The following is an 18,108-nucleotide window of genomic DNA, read 5'->3' on the forward strand; positions in this document are numbered from 1 at the left end:
TTTATTTACTGATTAACTTTTTTTTCTGTATAGTGTCTTTAACTAAGTGTTCAGTGTCTGTTTATATTGTCCCTGTTTGATGTTTAATGCTATTTTTATCTAGCCTGGTGCAACCAGACCATCGTACTTAATTTCATTTGTACAGAAGGTCTGGAACTGTTGTAATTGGCAAACGTTCACTCACTTGGAGGCGGGTGTCTGTTGAAGTTTAAAACTATTGGATCTGCCCAGTGCCACTCTGGATCTGCCATAACCAATCGCAATAGCGTTTGGTCGTGACGTATGTCATGCGCCGGGACCGGCCGGAAACTACGTTGTGCGCATGCGCAGGCTGTGTACACAAACAAAACAAGATGAAGCGTGAAGATGTCTGTCAACGATAGCTGCAGGTTTTGTTCATCTAATTTTAGAGTTCAAGGAACAATTACAAATTCTACATTAATATTCGATAGTAAGGACAGAGATAATGTTTGCAGTCAACTGTCGAGGCTGGGTCTTGTCATTGACAATACGTCGCTACTTCGACGTCATCGTTCTCAGCCACTTCCTCTGTTCGCTGATTGGTCACACAGAAATTTGTTCGGGCAAAATCCCACTAACAAGCCCCAGCCCCAGACTGACTACTGAAGGGAAAATGAAATTTGGGCGGAAGTAGGTGGGCAGGCGGAGCCAGGCTAATTTTTATCATTACTGTACAGTGTCCTTGGGTGACATGAAAGGCGCTTTAAATAAAATGTATTATTATTATTATTATTATTATTAAAAACATGCAGAAGTTACTTAGTTCCTGCAGTGATATATTGTATCCGTAATATTGTAGTTATTGTAGTTTTATACTGTATCTGTACTGTAGGGTTAGCTAACCCTGTAGCAACTATAGTAACTGTAGCTTCTGGAGTTAGTTATTGTAGCTACACTAGTAACTGTAGTAACCATAGTTAGGTACTGAACCTACCCTAGTTACTGTCGTTATTGTAATTATCTTACTATGTAGTAAGTGCTATTGTAATAACTGTAGCACCCATAGATAGTGCAGTTACAATACCAGTAATTGCAGATACTACTGTACATTTTGCATTTACCGTAGTGACCAGAGCGTGTGTGTGGCGTGATGATTGCTTTCCAGCATACTTCATGTTCCATTTGAGCGGGAACCTCAACACAAACCAGGCTGCCCAGCTTCGGACACTCTGGGTCCAAGCCTGGTAGCTCAAACAAAGGGACAGGAAATCATTAGTGTCAAAACAACTCTGGCATATGGCTCCCATATTAGTAGAAATGAAATTAGCCCCTGTAGGAGAAACAGGACTCCCATGCATGGGGACGTTTTAAGTGCTGGAGGTGCCGGGGAGCCATTCTCCACCTGATGGAGCATGTATGTGTGTGTGGATATGTCTGTTTGTGTCCGCATGTTCACTTCATTTGATATTTTCTACTTGACTGAGATGGGGCCCGTCCCTAAATTATCATGCAGATAAAATGAGATTGAAATAATAGACAACATTTAAGTATAGCAGAAGAAAACATCAATCTAATTGTGTTAATTTAATCATTTTTTTGGTTTTGACTAATACTTTTCACCCTGTATATTATAAAATGTGATGAATATATAGTTACTGATCAGAGGAATCATCTTTCAATTATAGAATCCTATCCCTTATACATGTAAATGACCAATAGGGGACAGACTAAAGACTTTTCTAATGAAATTTGAGCATTGTTGTACAGCTGGAACATGCACCGCAGTAACAGTGACGCTGTACTGGCTCATTAAAGGAGCAAATCATTTGGTTGTTAGCAAGGTTTCACGATGTCAGCTACACGGTGGCCCATGTTGTATTTATAGTCAGGAAACATGTTAGCAGTTGTCACACACGTGAGGAGTTATTAATTAAACATGCCGTAGTGTAGCTTGAGTATTTCTTCAAGCACACACCATCAAATATCCATTATGTTAAACTGTAAGCCCTCAGAATTCTCGTCTGGGTTTGCGTCATATCTTTCTAATGATTTATGTTCAGCACCTGTGAGAAGTAGAGCAAGAAAATGTCAATAATTTAATGATTCTTATATTATATATAATGCCATAAAATAAAATACACTAAAAATATTTTTGAACTTGACAAATTGACATTAAGCTTTGAAGGGTTTTTGGTTAAATTAGGGGAAACTAGATATTGTGTTGATCTGCTGAGCAAAGCATTGTCAGCTTTATCTTCATTAATGGTTAGATTATGAAATAATATAACACAATAATTAAATACAAACTCGACTCGATAACATGGGGGTTTGCATGTGTATATGTGAGTGTTTGTATTAGTGTCTTTGTATTTGTGTTTTTGTATGTGTGTGTGTGTGTGTGGAGGTAGGGGGACCCAAGTGAACTTACAATGTGAATAAAACAGTTCTCTGAGACCATGCGCTTGTTGTGTGGGCTTTAAATCCAGACCCTTCCATGCTCAGGGGATGTGATTCACCAGGAAGGGGCATTTATTTCAACACAACCTCTTTGAAAAGGCATCCATCCCACCTTAATATTTCCTAATTATGCCGGGAAAAACCCTGAGGTATCAAAATAAATGCGAAGATGATTATTTACAGCTCATTGGGGACAAAGTGGAGGGGATGGAATGACCAAGTGGAACTAAAGTGCGTCCTCAGTGTCCTCGGCATCGGCCCAGAGCAACCTTTTAGCGTTGTGGTGTGTGTTGCCCTGTAGCTCACACACTACCTCGCTAATTAGAGGTCAGGAAGGAAGCTGGACTCCCTACAGCTGCTGCTACGGAAAACACGCTTTCAAAGATATGATTTCTGCCAGCAATAGAGATAAGTGCCATCCAGTTTCCAGCTCGAAAAACAACATCACAAATATCCACTTTAACTGTTTTAGTTTGTGTTACATTTTGCAGTTGTCTCTGTGACAGTCAGTCACAATTTGGCCTCAGTATTGATAGCCCCACCCTCTTTAAGGACATGACGTGCTTTTCAATAAGATATATACGAGTCCCAATCGAATCCTGGATATTTCGGTTCCATAACTTCATCTTCAGGAATCCGTCTTGTTTGTTTTTCATTTGATACTGCTTCCCGAAGATAAGCATAGAATAGACCTATTAGGTCTCCTGGTTTCAATAAGGCAGATAGCAACCATGCCAAAGCTAAGCATGTTTGCTATACTAAATAAAAATACTGTTAATAATGTATTTTTCCTCAATATTGATTTATTTACATCGAGTTGGTTTGAGCAAAAACTGTTTGGAAAAGAGTAAATATAGAGGTTATAGTGTGGCTCTGAGCAGCCCAGTTGGGGAGAGTGATTGCAGTAGCCTCCAGGCAAATTCCCTCCAAACCTTTCCAATAAGAGCTCCTATTGGTGTTTACTCCCCCGCCCTGGTCCCTCTGCACCCGAGGTGAGAATGGGCTGTTGCCTTCTGAGCTCTCTGAAAAATAGATCTGTACACACATATTACTAACAGTCTGTCACAAAAGTGTGTGTGTATACATGAGTGCATACCTGTGCATTACTTATTCATGTTTCACATAACTATTTATCATTAATATGTTGGGAGGCTGGTCTTCTGTAAGTGTTCCAGGTGGGTTGGTTAACATGCCGTCCTTGATGGCAGAATGCCCAGACTAATGCAGGCCTCCTGAGTTAGTCATTAAGGTCTGTAACATCATAGAATACTGTTAAACTCATACAAAAGCATCCACCTGAGGGGTGTTCCACAAAGCCGGTTTTATCACTTACCCAGCTAAGTTAACCCAGGGTTAGCGGCAACCCTAGGTTTTCCGTTCCAAAATGACCACGGCATGTAAGTTGCTATGGAAACATATGCTCTCAATCAAACCTGGTCGGAGCAGGTTTTGCGCAGGTTAAGTTTGGAAGATAACCCGGTTTTGCTCAGAGTAGGCTATTTAAACCCACGTTTATCGCAGCTTTTACGTGTTCGCCTATTGATATCGGAGCGCAAATAATTTGTGCAATTCACAGAGAGATTAATTAGACCACGGCTCGACATATTGTCCTTTCCGGATGACTTTTTGCTGGAGAGATATAGTTTTTCACGTGATTCTTTGATATATTTAAATAGCCTTCTCCAACCCTACATTGCAAATGTTACCAATCGTGGATCTGCCCTCAGTTCACTACAAACAATTTGCATAGCTTTCCGTTTTTTTGCGACGGGTAGCTTTTTGTACAGTGTAGGAGATGCTGAGCACATAGGCAAAGCTACCGTCTGCCGCTCCGTGCGTCTGTCTTGCGCTGAAGCGGTTGTTGCGTAACTTCATGGAGTTTCACCAACTTGCAGGTCAGCATTATCTACTTTAAGTGTTCCCAAATGGCTCCGAAATTATCCTTGTTGACTTTTCATCTGGGTGTTATATTTCAGGATTTCCTAATGTAATTGGGTGCATTGATGGCACACATCCAATGTGAGCAATACATTTCAACAGGGTGCGTTGCATTATTAACATATCATAGACCTCATATAATTGTTGTGCTTGTGCAAGATAGCTCAAAGTTTGTATTTGATCGCAGGGCAATTCGATGGGGATCTCCTAGGAGATCGAGGGTATCAATGCCTCCCGACGCTCATCACCCCGTACCCTAATCCCGCTCCTGGACCACAGACAACATTTAACCTGGCACACAGCAGAACCCGCGTCAAGATTGAAAATACATTCTGGATATTGAAGTCCAGATTCCAATGCCTACGTGGACTAAGAGTTTGTCCGGAACGGGCATGCGATGTAATTGTTGCATGCGCCGTCCTCCACAATATAGCCACTCTGCGCAAAGAGATGCCTCCCCACTTTACCCGTTCCTCGAGGAGGAACACATTCGCAAATGTTTGTAAGGGCTGACAAAGGATGCGAGACCACATTTGCAGAAATCATTTAAATAAAAAATAATAATAAAAACACTTTTCTTCCATCATTTTTATTCTTTAGTTGCTGAGGGAGGAAAAATAATAATTAGTACCTTGATCGGTAAAATATGCGGCCCGTTTCGCCATTTTGATCAGGATTTCCATGATCCATACATCACGTCTTTATAGGTTTGCCGTGAACGCGCACAACCCTGTGTTAACCAACCCCGTGTTGATTGAACTAATTCATAACCGGTGCTGTGGAACAGACAGCTCTGGGTTAGTCGGCACAGGATCGGACAACCTAGAGTTCAGCGTTAACTCTGTGTTTGTTAAACCTCCGTTCTTGGAACACCCCTCAGCTCACACATCTTACCTGTGATGTGTGTTCAGCGAGGGTATGGCTGAGAGGCCGAACAGGAGGCAGTGTGATGTTATAGGCTGGACTGTGGCGCTCAAATGCTGGATTGAATTCAGTGTCCCATGTGGACATTGAAACTTTGTGATGCAGCAACAGCCAAAAAACCCACAAGAGCCAAAATAAATGTCACTTTTAGTGTTAATTGCTGATGGTAAAAAATAAGTAAAGCCAAACACTCAGTACGTTTACATGCACAGCTTAATTCGATTAAAGCCATAGTTCCACTATGCTCCTCAATTGGACAACTGCAATTGTCCGCGTATACATGGCGGTGAGTAATTCGATTCATTGGCCGAAGCATGTCATGCCCCGGTACGATAGGTGGTGCTGTACCCATTTCAACTAGTGGTAACCTCTTTACTGACCTCTTTACGTCACCACCAACAACAAACTCAGGCGGCATTCGAGAAAGATGTTTTCAGTAGAAAGCTGTCAGTTCACTTCGGGTCCATATCATTTAGTCTCCGTCGTATGCAGACTCCTCCGGCTTCTCTGCCGGCGGAGGAGTCCACATACGATCGAGAGGCCGAAACAATGGAGCATCGGAGAAATGATATGGACCCGAAGTGAACTGACAGCTGTCTGCTGAAACATCGCTTTCTCCTCCATGTTCGTTTCAATCTGGACTTTAGATAGTCAAAGCCAAAGTTCATTTCCCCCAATTCGTTTTTCCCCCATGGTCGAGATAAACCCGACTAGGAGTCTTTACTTGTTGTGGAAGAACCAGAGAGTCAGAGAACCCGACGCAGTCTGTAAGATTCATAATATCAGAGAATACCCCCGTCAGTTCGGCCGCGGTGCAATGAATGAATAAAGATTGTAGTTATTTTACAACCTTGTTGATGAGAAACATTTAGAAAAACATGTACTTTTAATTCAGCCTTGGGTGAAATTGAAGCGTAGTGTCTGTGTGCTTCCACCTTTAATGAATGCATGCCATGCGCGCTCCCACAGCCGGGACACAATTCTTATAGGGGTAACTACATTCACCGGCTTCCTCCATCTTCTGTGCCATCTTTTTAAATAAATCGCCGTTTCTCGTTTTCCGACGGCGACAACAAGCCGACTATCATCTCCTTCTACTTCCGGCTCACGGCCCCAGGAAAAGATCTCGAGCATGCGCAGAATCCAATTCAACGCATAATCCAATTCCACTTCGTACATGCACGCTTAACTCGGCTATGAATCGCATTATCTAGGGGTCTTAATTCGACTATGAGTAACCCAATTAGATTCGAGTATAGCTCGACTAAGGTGTATACATGCATCTTAGTAACCCAATCATAGTTGGACTAAGCCAATAATTTGACTTTCTTGAGTGTCATGTAAACGCACTGATGGATGTTTGCATGCGTCTTGCACAGTAGATCTCAGCTGCCTGCACAGGCCATTAGGATCTGTCTAGATCTGTCTGTCTGTATATAATATAGTCACATGCTGTTTACTTATTTAGTTACCCCTGCACTCAATTACTCTCACTTTCTCATTGGCTCATTTGTGTACTACCGGGTTGTGTTTCTTGATTCGTCTTTGGTGAGGGTTAGGGGGGAGGCACAGCGAGGATCTTACAAATTGAGTGCTGAAAAAAAGGCCAAAGGAGTTATGGTCAAAGACGTAGTGACCTGGTGCTATATTGGAACTACGTTTCAAACGCACAATGAAATGCCTTACAATGCCCGCCTTCTGGGTGCTTCAGTAAGCAGTTTTGTGCATTATATTAGCTCGTCAGTTTGGCTAAAGTGACACAAAATCCTTCTTCTGACAGCACAGAGGTCTTCCATTTCACCATTCAGTTTCAACTGGAGAAGGTTGTGGACGGATCGATGGGTGCAATTGGACACACACAGCCTTGCAATTAGCAGTTGTGCTAATGTGGTGGAATGGATTTTTGTTGGTTTAAGTAGAGGCTGGAGAAAAGCAATACTGTACATGTAAATCTTGTCTCCCTCCTCGGTACGCCAGTGGAAGTGAAAGTCAGTGGAAGTGGGAGACGTCTGCTGCGTGTTCTTAAATGTTTAATGCGGGAAAGTGCTTGTTTGTCTCAAATTTATATTTAGCAGCAGATTAATAGATGCATATTCAGTATTTGTATGCATACCTCAAGATATGCTGAGTGGTCTGGAGTATCATTTGCGCTATATTTTTTTCAATGTCCACTCCTCGTAGTGTATGGGAAAATGATTACCTTCTTTCTTTCCTGCTGTTTAACTCTTGAGTGCATCAGTTTACTTATGGGCTCGGACAAAGCTCAGCCAATGCAATGAGCACCTTTAGGCTGTGCTACTTACAGTTGGTGTTATTGTATTTCCTCTAAGCCTGTGTAGTCAACACACAGAGTAAATCATTTGTGTATTTGTGTATTGTGATTATTGCAGGGGTCGAAGGCAAAAAGCCGTCTTATAAATTATATGGCAGATAATTTTGTAATGAATTCGTACCAGTGTGTGGTTCTTAAAAGAGGAAATCTTATTTTCTATGTTAGCCATTGAAATAATTATAATAACAACAGTTTATGATGGTTGACTGGAGCCAGTGAACAGAATTGCAGAACCGCCCTCACATTGTGAAGTAATGTAATGCCAGTAAGTCAACTTCATTTCAACAACAATCATTTCCATACCTGTACCTTCATCATCTCCAACATCATCATCATCATCATCATCATCATTGACATCACCACTTCATCCTCTACATCTTCATCATAATCGTCATCGTCATCATCTCCATCGCTGTTGCCGTGGTCGTCATCCTTGTCCACGTTATCATCACCAACATCAACTTGTCCACCTACAGTCACTTTGTTTGTATTTGTCAGCAGTATAAGTATCATCCTGTCTGGTTAAAGGGGTGATATCATGCTTTTGAGACTTTTTCCTTTGCTTTAGGCTGTTATATGACATATTTATACATTTTTTACGTATGTCATAAGTCCGAGCCAGGGGGAGTATTCAAGCCCACCGAAAATGCCCCTAAATAAGTGTGTTAACAGCTTGTTTGCCCTCAAACAGTATGACGTCAGACAGTGCAGTGGGCGGTGTTGAAGTGCAGAAGCCGCACCTCCCGGGGACCCACAAAGTTTAGAACTTCTTGTGGTTTGAAATTGCCAACACACGCCAAACCATTCGACCAATCACAACAGAGTGGGTGTGCTGACCAATCATAGCCGACTGGGCTACTCGGGAGGGGGGCGATACAAATCAGACTTTTCTCATCAGTTTTTGAAGACCGGTTTTGAGACACTAATATTGGTTTTGCAGAAATTAACAGTGTGAGAATAATAAGGGGTATTTCTAACATACTGGCATGTAACCCTATTCTAGTAGTACCCCCAAATGCAATTATTAACTCTAAAACCCTAAAATGGGATCTTTAACTGGCCCCTCCACTGGGTGGGCCTGTATGTGAGAACAAGGTGCTATAACAGGAAAAGAAGGACTTCGCTGGAGCATTGATCTTTCCCTTTCTTCGGTCCCCTGCCGTCTCAAGGTCAGGGCTGAGGGAGAGCCAGGAGGATCTTCTGCCAGTCTTTCTTTCTCTTGAATTCAGAGAATCAAACACACACAGAAAGACTTACAAACTAAATATGCAGGGGCTATGAACACCCATATTATCTGCCAGTTTGTAATCCCATTCTTGCATTATGGAAAGTAATGTGTAACTAATTGTTTAAGTACCTAAAAAGTATGTGATATGCTTACTAATTTATGTTCAATCAGGTGAGGTTATTTCATTTGTGCTTTAAGGACACAAACATGCTGATCTAACATGTTCTCTGTGTTTATAAAACATTATGCTTTATTTTAAATGACACATGACCAGGTGTTGGGATGTGATGAAGTGCATACAGAAATGTGTTGCATGTCAACAATGTTTACGATGATAATCAACACAACCAAACATATTTACTTCTGGGGCTCAATGGCGGTCCATACATTTCGGAGCATTCCTTTCGTCACTGTTTTCCTCCGTTGGATTCTAGACGTAAATCCCCAGAGCTGGTCATATTCATATCTGTTAATATTGTCGTATGGAACGCTTGCAGACTTCATGACATATAACATGTATGTATGACACATGCTGCTACATGTTTTATTTACATCATTTTTGAATGACCTTCTCATATTTTGGCCTTCCGTTTCCAGAAGTGGCTTTCTATCTGTATGTTTAAGGGTTCAAATTGTATAATACCCCAATAGCCATTAGCCATCCGACAAATTACTATACATCACAGAAATAGGCTTATACTAGCATAAAATATTTTCATGTGCAAATATCCTACTGCATCCTCCATTAAATAACCTCCATCATAATCAAGTATTTCCATTTTACAAATTGCATGGAAAGTTCCTAACAGAGTCAGCACATTATTCTCCTAACGCACACCAATAACAGCTGTCATATGCAGGTTTAATTTGGTCATTTAATCTAATTGTGATCTAATGTAAGTGATACTTGGATGGCGTTTTGTGGTGGTGGTAAGGGGAAGCAGCGTCTACGTCTGCAAAAGTAGAGTGATGTAATTATGCAATGGATAACAAGGGACCTGATGGAATGATAGAATGCTGCTGGCTATAACTCCTCCTCAATATTGGTGTGTACCAGGCATGTGTCCCATCGTCTAGTCACGCATGAGGTTCGAAACATCAAGCAGACCAACAATTCTTATTTTCTCATCGCACACATCCTCAACTAAAACATCTCCTGATCCTTTCCTGTATGTCGGTTGCCGGTTTGTCTTGTGAACGGAACAGATGCTTAGATGTGGGTTGTGCTGTCTCAACGTGAATTCTATTTATTATCTCACAGCAAAGAATATGGTGATAAAAACATGTTTGAATAGGGAGATGGGTAATGCTGGCTCCACGCGGATGCGGTCCGTTTCTCTGGAAGTGAGATATCAAAGTGGTGTATTGATCGCTGGGATTAGTCGATAGTGAGCCGTGGCACTTTCCTATTTGTTGCTCAGCATTACGCTTTCCTTTTGCATGGGTGATCACACACTGATTGCTCTGTGTGTGGGGGTGCTTGTGCATTTAGTGCATGCATCTTTTGGGTGTGTAATTGTGCATGAGCATTTTGTGCATGAATTGTGTGTGTGTGTGTGTGTGTGTGTGTGTGTGTGTGTGTGTGTGTGTGTTTGCAAGTGCATACATGTGTGTGTGTGTGTGTGTTGTGTGTGCGTTGGTGCGCCTGTGTGTGTATCTGCCGTCACAGCAGGTCACGGTTCTAGCACTGCTGACAGGAGGCGGACAGCCGCCCCGGAGGGGGGGGGGGGGGGGGGGGGGGGGTGTGCAGGCAGTCTGACAAGGAAGGTGAGAGAGAGAGAGAGAAAGAGAGAGAGAGAGTACTACTGTCATTTCTCCGTCCCTTCTTGTTACATATGTCTTTATCTTATCCTCCACACCATGCTTTCAAATTCCCTTTTAAGTTCAGATTCTTGTATTTTCTAATGCAGCCATCATTCATGCACCTTTCTCACACACACACAAAGATGCAAAAACAGAGAACACATCTAAACATGCACACAGATACCAACATAAACATACACATACCCCCACACCCCCACACACACAAACACACCAGTTAATACACACACACACACGCACACATGCATGCACACACGCACACACATGTATGCACACACCAGTTAATACAAACACACACACAAAGAGACAATGCAGGAATCGCTCTGTTTGGTGCTGAATTAAACAGTCCGTCATGATTGACTGAGGGCTTAAGAAAGGGGGGGGGGGGGCGTTCGGTGGCAATGGAGCAGGGGAGTGGATCATCTTTTGAGCCGGTTATCAATTTTTTTCAGTACCCCCCCCCAACACACACACACACACACACACACTTTTTCTGAACTGCTTTGGAATTTTTCCATTTTTTTCCTGCCACAGTTGTGCCTGACCAAGCCTACTTCCTCAACCATATCCTGGCCTGGACGTTATCACAACACATTTGCGACTACAAGGCACTTGCAAAGATACAGCCATATAGGAAAAACACACACACTCACACACACATACACCGATGCAGTCAGAAAACATAGTTTTGCTCATCTCTCTTTCTCAGCCTTTATCGTATCCCCGATCTCTGGGGCTGCGTTTTAGATGTGCAAACAGTGAGTGGCAAGTTTAATTAAAGAGGATGAGTGCTGCACATCTGTGCAAATATGTGGCTTTTTTTCTAAATCCCCTCATTCAATTGATAGCATTAAAAGGCACGGTTTGTATAGGCAAGTTAAGGCGTTTGCCCTTGTGCGTGGGTGTGTATGGGCCGATGTATCTATGGCATCTATATGGAACTGTTGTGGAAATTTCAACACTTCAATTCCAACAAAGAAAGAGATCAGGAAACTGCTGAATAAATGTGAATGCTTATTTAGAACTTTAAGAAAATAATACAAAAGCCGAGCATGACTGTGGAACACCTGCTTTTCCAGCTTCGTTAAACAGTTTTTATTCTCTCACTCTTTGATTCCTCCCATAAGCTCCAACCCAAGGTTGTTATCAAACGATTCCTATACATGGCTTCAACTTCAACAAACTCCCCTTGTTTAGCTATTTTCAAGGTCTTCAAGCTCAACTTGGTTTTCCACATATTGGAGGCAAACATTTCCCCCATTTTCCCTGATCCTCTAAGCTGGCCTCCCTCACCCTTTCACCTTGGTGGATGGGAATCTCTTGGCACCTCACGATTTGATTCTAAAACTATTATCTATGCATCTCGAGGCATCTCTATGCAACAATTTCTTTTTCAATTTCCATGCGTGATTTTCAAAAATATATATGCATCTTTGAGTTTGCTACTGAGAGTTTGCTAATCACTTCCTACTTTTGCGATGATCATTAAAGACAATCAACAGATGAATTACCTTATCTAATATTTTATATTAGATAAAGTCAGTTCTCTGTGCAGAGAGCCCGCAGGCAGAAAGGAGAGTTTTCTGCAGCAGGCAAAATTTTTCATGGTGGTCTCATTAATGGTTTCATTAATGGTTCTAGACAGAATCGCGATGCATCGAAGAATCAATTATTTTTCCCACCCCTAGTGGATTCCCTTGTCCATTCCTTTCACATTTTCTAACCATTAGGTTGTCTCGACCTTATAAGAATACCTGGTGGCAAATATCTGGTGGCAAAGAACATCGAATGATCTCTTCAAGAAATTAGTCTCTTTAGGAGTCTCAGCAAAGAATCAATACTTTTCCATGCTTATCTCAATTATATAGCATATGAGGCAAGATAATGATTATAATACTTCTACAGGTAAAGTCAAATTCTCCCACAGTACCCATTCCCTCGTGTGAAAGGGTGCATCTGTATACATGGGTAATTAAAAAGAATAGTTTTCATGAGTTGGCAACATCATTGTTATAAGTTGTCTTGAATATGGACAAATGCGACAGCTTGACGCTCCGACAGAGGGAGGAGGCTTCGTGTGTCGGTAAACGCGAGGGGAATAGTTGAGCATGTTGTGCCGTGGCCCAACGACTCCATGGCTTGATGACTGGATGAAGGCAGTGGTCACAGTGTGATGACTGGACGAAGGCAGTGGTCACAGTGTGATGACTGGACGAAGGCAGTGGTCACAGTGTGATGACTGGACGAAGGCAGTGGTCACAGTGTGATGACTGGATGAAGGCAGTGGTCACAGTGTGATGACTGGGCGAAGGCAGTGGTCACAGTGTGACCAGTGCTTCCTCTGAGCAGATGAAGAGGAGGTGGGGTGAGAGCCAACATGGCTGATAGCTTCTTGTATTATCCTGGCCACCAGTAAGACCAGTAATATGAGAGACTGCTTCTCCTAGAAATGTGTGGATGATACAAATCAGATTTTCAATAGCACACAATGTTTATCGATGGCGGCCTGATCAAATCTTTCATGTGTAGCATGTCATTCTCCAGTACTACCATGTGTCGTTCCCCTTGGAGGGTTCTGATTAGTTAGCTCCCCTTAAAAGATATGACTTATCACCTAAAGGTAGGTTTGGGTGCTGCATGGAATCATTAACACTCAAAGCCTTGCTCTTGTTTTGCTTGCTGTGCCCATTTAATTTCACAGTTCAGTGTTGAACCTATCTATTTTGAAAGTCAATCTCATGGCCATGTTTCCTGTAAATAAACATCAAATTACAGCATCTCTAATCACAGAAGTGATTGTCTGAGCATGAATACAGGAGAACAGCCATTCGGTCAGATATCCAGATGTGCACAATGTCTGGCAATGCTCTGTGAGTGAGGTGTCCATATGTTGTATGTTTTACCAAACGGCACATTCATTATCCGAATAAATATAAAATCACAATTTAAAGTCCAATAGCCTACCTTGTGTTTATTTATTTAATTATTTATTTTTGTAAACCTTTTTAGATTCTTGCTGTTGAGCTCACAACACATATTGCTGAATCACAACCAGCTGGTGTGCCAGACACACTTTTTTTTTAAAGCTTAGTGCTATTTATAGCCATCTATGTGACTAGACGTAACATTTACAAAGCTGAGTTTTTTTTGCCATGCAGGTATAGGACTACTAGCTAGTCTTCATTGAGTTATTGTACGCTCCACTAATCATAATCAGACTAATATCAAAATGATGTAAATGTTGCCATATAATTTATCATATTTTGTATTGAATGATCATGTCTGATCATGCTTCAAAACATAAAAAAAAAAGATGATGTTTATATTTATTTATATTTATTATAGGCATAGCAACATAGGCGTTTAATATATATATTTGTATTTGTATTGCAAAAACTGCTTATAGCTACTCTCACGGTTCTTTATCCCAGACTGCATGCAGGTCATAAATCATCACCACCGCTGACCAAGTCTTAAAGGGAATTGTAGTTTATTATTCGAGTGAACGCTGGGCATCCAGAAGGAACAACGGCACCACAACACTACAAGTACCAGACTTCAGAATGCGGAAGCACGGCTGAAAAAACACCCAACGTGACTCCTTAGTACCAAACATGTCTCATCTCCTCAAGAAGAGGAAACTGGATAAAAATGTTCAGGAGAACCTGTACTTCGACAGCTACTCTGACGTGACCATCCACGAGGAGATGATCGCGGACCACGTGCGGACCAATACGTACCGGACGGCCATCCTGCGGAGCAGTGACTCGATCCGGGGCCGGGTGGTGCTGGACGTGGGCGCGGGCACCGGTGTGCTGAGCATGTTTTGTGTGCAGGCCGGGGCCAAGAAAGTATACGCCGTGGAGGCATGTTCGATCGCTGAGCAAGCGGTGAAGATCGTGAAACAGAATCAGATGGATGACAGGATCGAGGTGATCCGAGGCACCGTGGAGACCATCGATCTACCCGTGGAGGGCGTGGACGTGATCGTGAGCGAGTGGATGGGGTACGCGCTCCTGCATGAATCCATGCTCAACTCTGTGCTTTACGCGCGGGACAAATGGCTCAAACCGGGAGGCCTCATGCTGCCGTGCAAAGCCGAGCTGTACATCTCCCCGATCAATGATCTAGTGGTGGAGGACCGGTTGAACTTCTGGTGCACCGTCAAGGACCAGTACGGCATCGATATGTCTCCCATGTCCGAGTTCGCCAAGAAATGCATCATGAACAATGACATCACCATCAACCTGGTGACTGTGGAGGACGTGCTGTCTCACCCGTCCAGACTGGCCGAGCTGGACCTGCACACCGTGACCCCGGAGCAGGTGGCCTCGGTCCGGGGGGCGTTCTCCTGCGAGTGTTTCGGCTCCGCGGCGGTCAACGCGCTGTGCGTCTGGTTCACGGTCAGCTTCCCCGGTGACGAGAAGCCGCTGGTGCTCTCCACGTCCCCGTTCAAACCCGAGACGCACTGGAAACAGGCCGTGCTGTACCTGGACTCGCCCAGGGACGTGATGCAGGACACGAAGGTCGTAGGGGAGATCCACATGTACCCCTCTGAGGAGAGTGCTCGCCATATATGCATCCATGTGGAGTGTGCAATCGGAGAGCATAAAAAGCAGTCCAAAACATTCTCCATCCCCGACGGCTACTCAGAGGCCCAGCAGTAGGCCTAGTGCTGAGTGGCTTACGTGTCCCAACCACGCAACATGTGTTCATTATTGGGCCAGTTTTACAACCATCCGGTCACTGTATTTTTAAGTGCTGTTTAGGAAACTTTATGACGCGTGCAAAGACTAACGGGCAACTTGCAAAGACATGAAGTGCAAGATGAATGCAATAACAACTAATAGCTGTCAAAGCTGAGATGACAGCGTTGACCTGCCTAAAAACGAGAAATGAGAGGGCTAAACGAATTGTGTAAGAGAATCTTATGTAAAATGAAAGTTGAATGATAATTGTTTGACTTCACACTCAACACAATGACTAATAAATTGTATTAACCCTAATCTATTTTTTCTTTTCCACTATGCCCTGTAATTCCATTCCAATGTATAATTACAACCCTTGCTTTAAGTTGTGGTTTTTTTTTTTATAGAGCTTTTTATTTAAAATATCTTAATATGATATTAAATATTGCTTAAGGTCCAACAACAGTCAAGGTAATAATATTTGTATGTGTGCCTCTCTAGGCAGCAAAACATCACATCACCAAACAAAAATGTAAAGTTAGGGCTGTCTGTTGAGGTAGACCACACGCTGGTTAAATAGCCAACTGTGTTTTTGCACACAGGGGTCTTTTCATCATTAAGATATGTATCCATGTACGCTCCTCAGCCTTTCAGGGGCTGCAATCCTAGATTTTCTAACTGTCACTGGACAAGTTGAACTGCTGTATGGCATCCAGACAAGGCCAGACCGAGCAGTCTGGTCTTGCATCTTGTATCACAGCTCTATTGTGTTAGTACTATACATTGCTGTCATTGCAATGTATAGATTATACATTGCTGTTATCATGTTGTATAATTTTAACGTTTTAAAAGGGTTATTGTCATAAAGTAGTTCAATATAAATGCTCACAAATGAAATCCGTGTAGAGTGTTGAACACAAAGACAATGATAGGACCGTCAAAGAGACCAATACAGTGTGAGTCATCACTGTCTGAGGCCGTGAAACGTTGAGCGACAGAGTAGAGGCCGAGCCAGGAGAACGGAGCGAGGTGTGCTCATCCACCATACACCTGTTAAACTCTTATCCATCCATCATTCATCCACCATACCCCCGTTAAACTCTTACGGCGGGAGAGCAAACTTACGCATGCACGGCCACTCTCGCCTCCTCGGTGCTAAACTAATTGTAATCCATCCTTGCCTCAGATCATTTAGAAGCCATTAGAAACACAAGTGTTGAAACTTTCTTCAATTAAATTATTAGTCTGGTATCGTGTCACAATTTGGACCGAATCCGAGTCTTGTGTGCTTAATCTAACTCATTTCAAGATTCATGGTTTGTTTGAAAGAGAGCTAGAACCAGATCAGATAAGGCAGCATGGCTGCGATATACTCTCTGGATTTAGCTGACTGGTCGTGTGCAAATCAAACACATGAAACAATCATCTTTACTTCACATCGTTTTACATTAAGACATTAATCAGTAGAAGACAACAGAAAGAAGGTAACCCGTTTTACGGCCCCTCAACTTTTATTCAGGTTGAGGCTAATAGTCTCACAAGAACGTATTTTCTGGTGTGTGTGAAAAAGAGAACACTTGTTAGTGAGTATACAGAAGAATAATGTACGTTGCAAACGCCTGAATGATCATGTCATTAACACATATCCATATGAAGAGATAACACCTGCTGTGATACATAAGTGCATCACATGGTTACCACGGTTCTTTCTTCAATGGCAAATGAGCCAGACTGGACTCTGCTGGCAAAGTGTATAATCATGGACTCCCATTCATCCTTACATGTTAATGATCCTGTGGATAAGCCAATAGGATTCATTTCCCACCGCCGGTTACAGTAACCAATATTTCTGTCAGCGCATCCCGAGAGGACAGATGGGAAAATGGTATTGACAAAAGCTAATTTGGTAGAGCAGCCCCCAAGTGGGGCTGCAACTCTCTAGGGCCGCCAAAAGAGACAATTTGTCAGTGTGATTGTTGGTGTTATCAAACTACAGTCCCCCTTGTACTATCGCTATCGCTGGACACTGGCAGCCGTGTTGCTGAACTCCTGCTTCCAGCCAACGCAACCAGTGCATTCAGAAAAAAGACATTTATGTCAATAGGAGCGATTATTGAGGCTAACGTTTTGCTAGTCTTTGCTCGATTGAATGCAACGAGATTCTTTAGAAATACGTGTAACCCGAGGCCCTGTGGGGGCGTGACTCTTTGTAGGCAGACACCGGACTGTGAAGAAACTAAAAGTCCCAAATCATTCACTGGCCCAGATGGATCTGAACGGACCCAATCACCCCTTGGCAGGCCGCTCAAAGCCACGGACAAATCCAGCAAACTGCGTCACCGTAAACAAACAATCTCACACACAAACACAGACGCTCACACTCTCTCTCTCTCACACACACACACACACACACACACACACACACACACACACACACACTAATCCCTTTTCAATCATGCACTTTTTTCTGGATTAGACTCCTATGTAATTCTTCACCCAGGTACTGTTTTAGAATTTAATATGATATTTCAATTTTGAGAGGAGTGGAGTTGGGGGTTTAAGGACACGGAGCAGGGGGGGATAAACACGGAGCAAACCGCGGGGTCTGCACCGGGAAGATTGTACAGTCTGAAGGTTAGCGGGGATAAACCCTGGACCTTGTGTTGCACTAAATCTAAAAGGACCAGGTGTATTAAAGCACTGGCCTCCCGCGCTGACCTCCAGCCAGCCCATCTGCTCCAGTGCCAGAGTGTTGGCCC

General features: G+C 42.8%; 1 protein-coding gene across 1 annotated transcript; it reads left to right on the forward strand.

Annotated features, from left to right (window-relative positions):
• The first annotated feature begins 14,273 nt into the window (after nt 1-14,273).
• Nucleotides 14,274-15,677, forward strand: prmt6 (protein arginine methyltransferase 6). The gene has a single exon (XM_084474968.1). It carries the CDS (start codon nt 14,276-14,278, stop codon nt 15,326-15,328), a length of 1,053 nt encoding a protein of 350 aa, XP_084331094.1. The 5' UTR covers nt 14,274-14,275; the 3' UTR covers nt 15,329-15,677.
• The last annotated feature ends 2,431 nt before the right edge of the window (nt 15,678-18,108 follow it).

This window comes from Micromesistius poutassou (genome assembly GCF_964030765.1).
Source record: "Micromesistius poutassou genome assembly, chromosome: 11".
Lineage (NCBI taxonomy): Eukaryota > Metazoa > Chordata > Actinopteri > Gadiformes > Gadidae > Micromesistius > Micromesistius poutassou.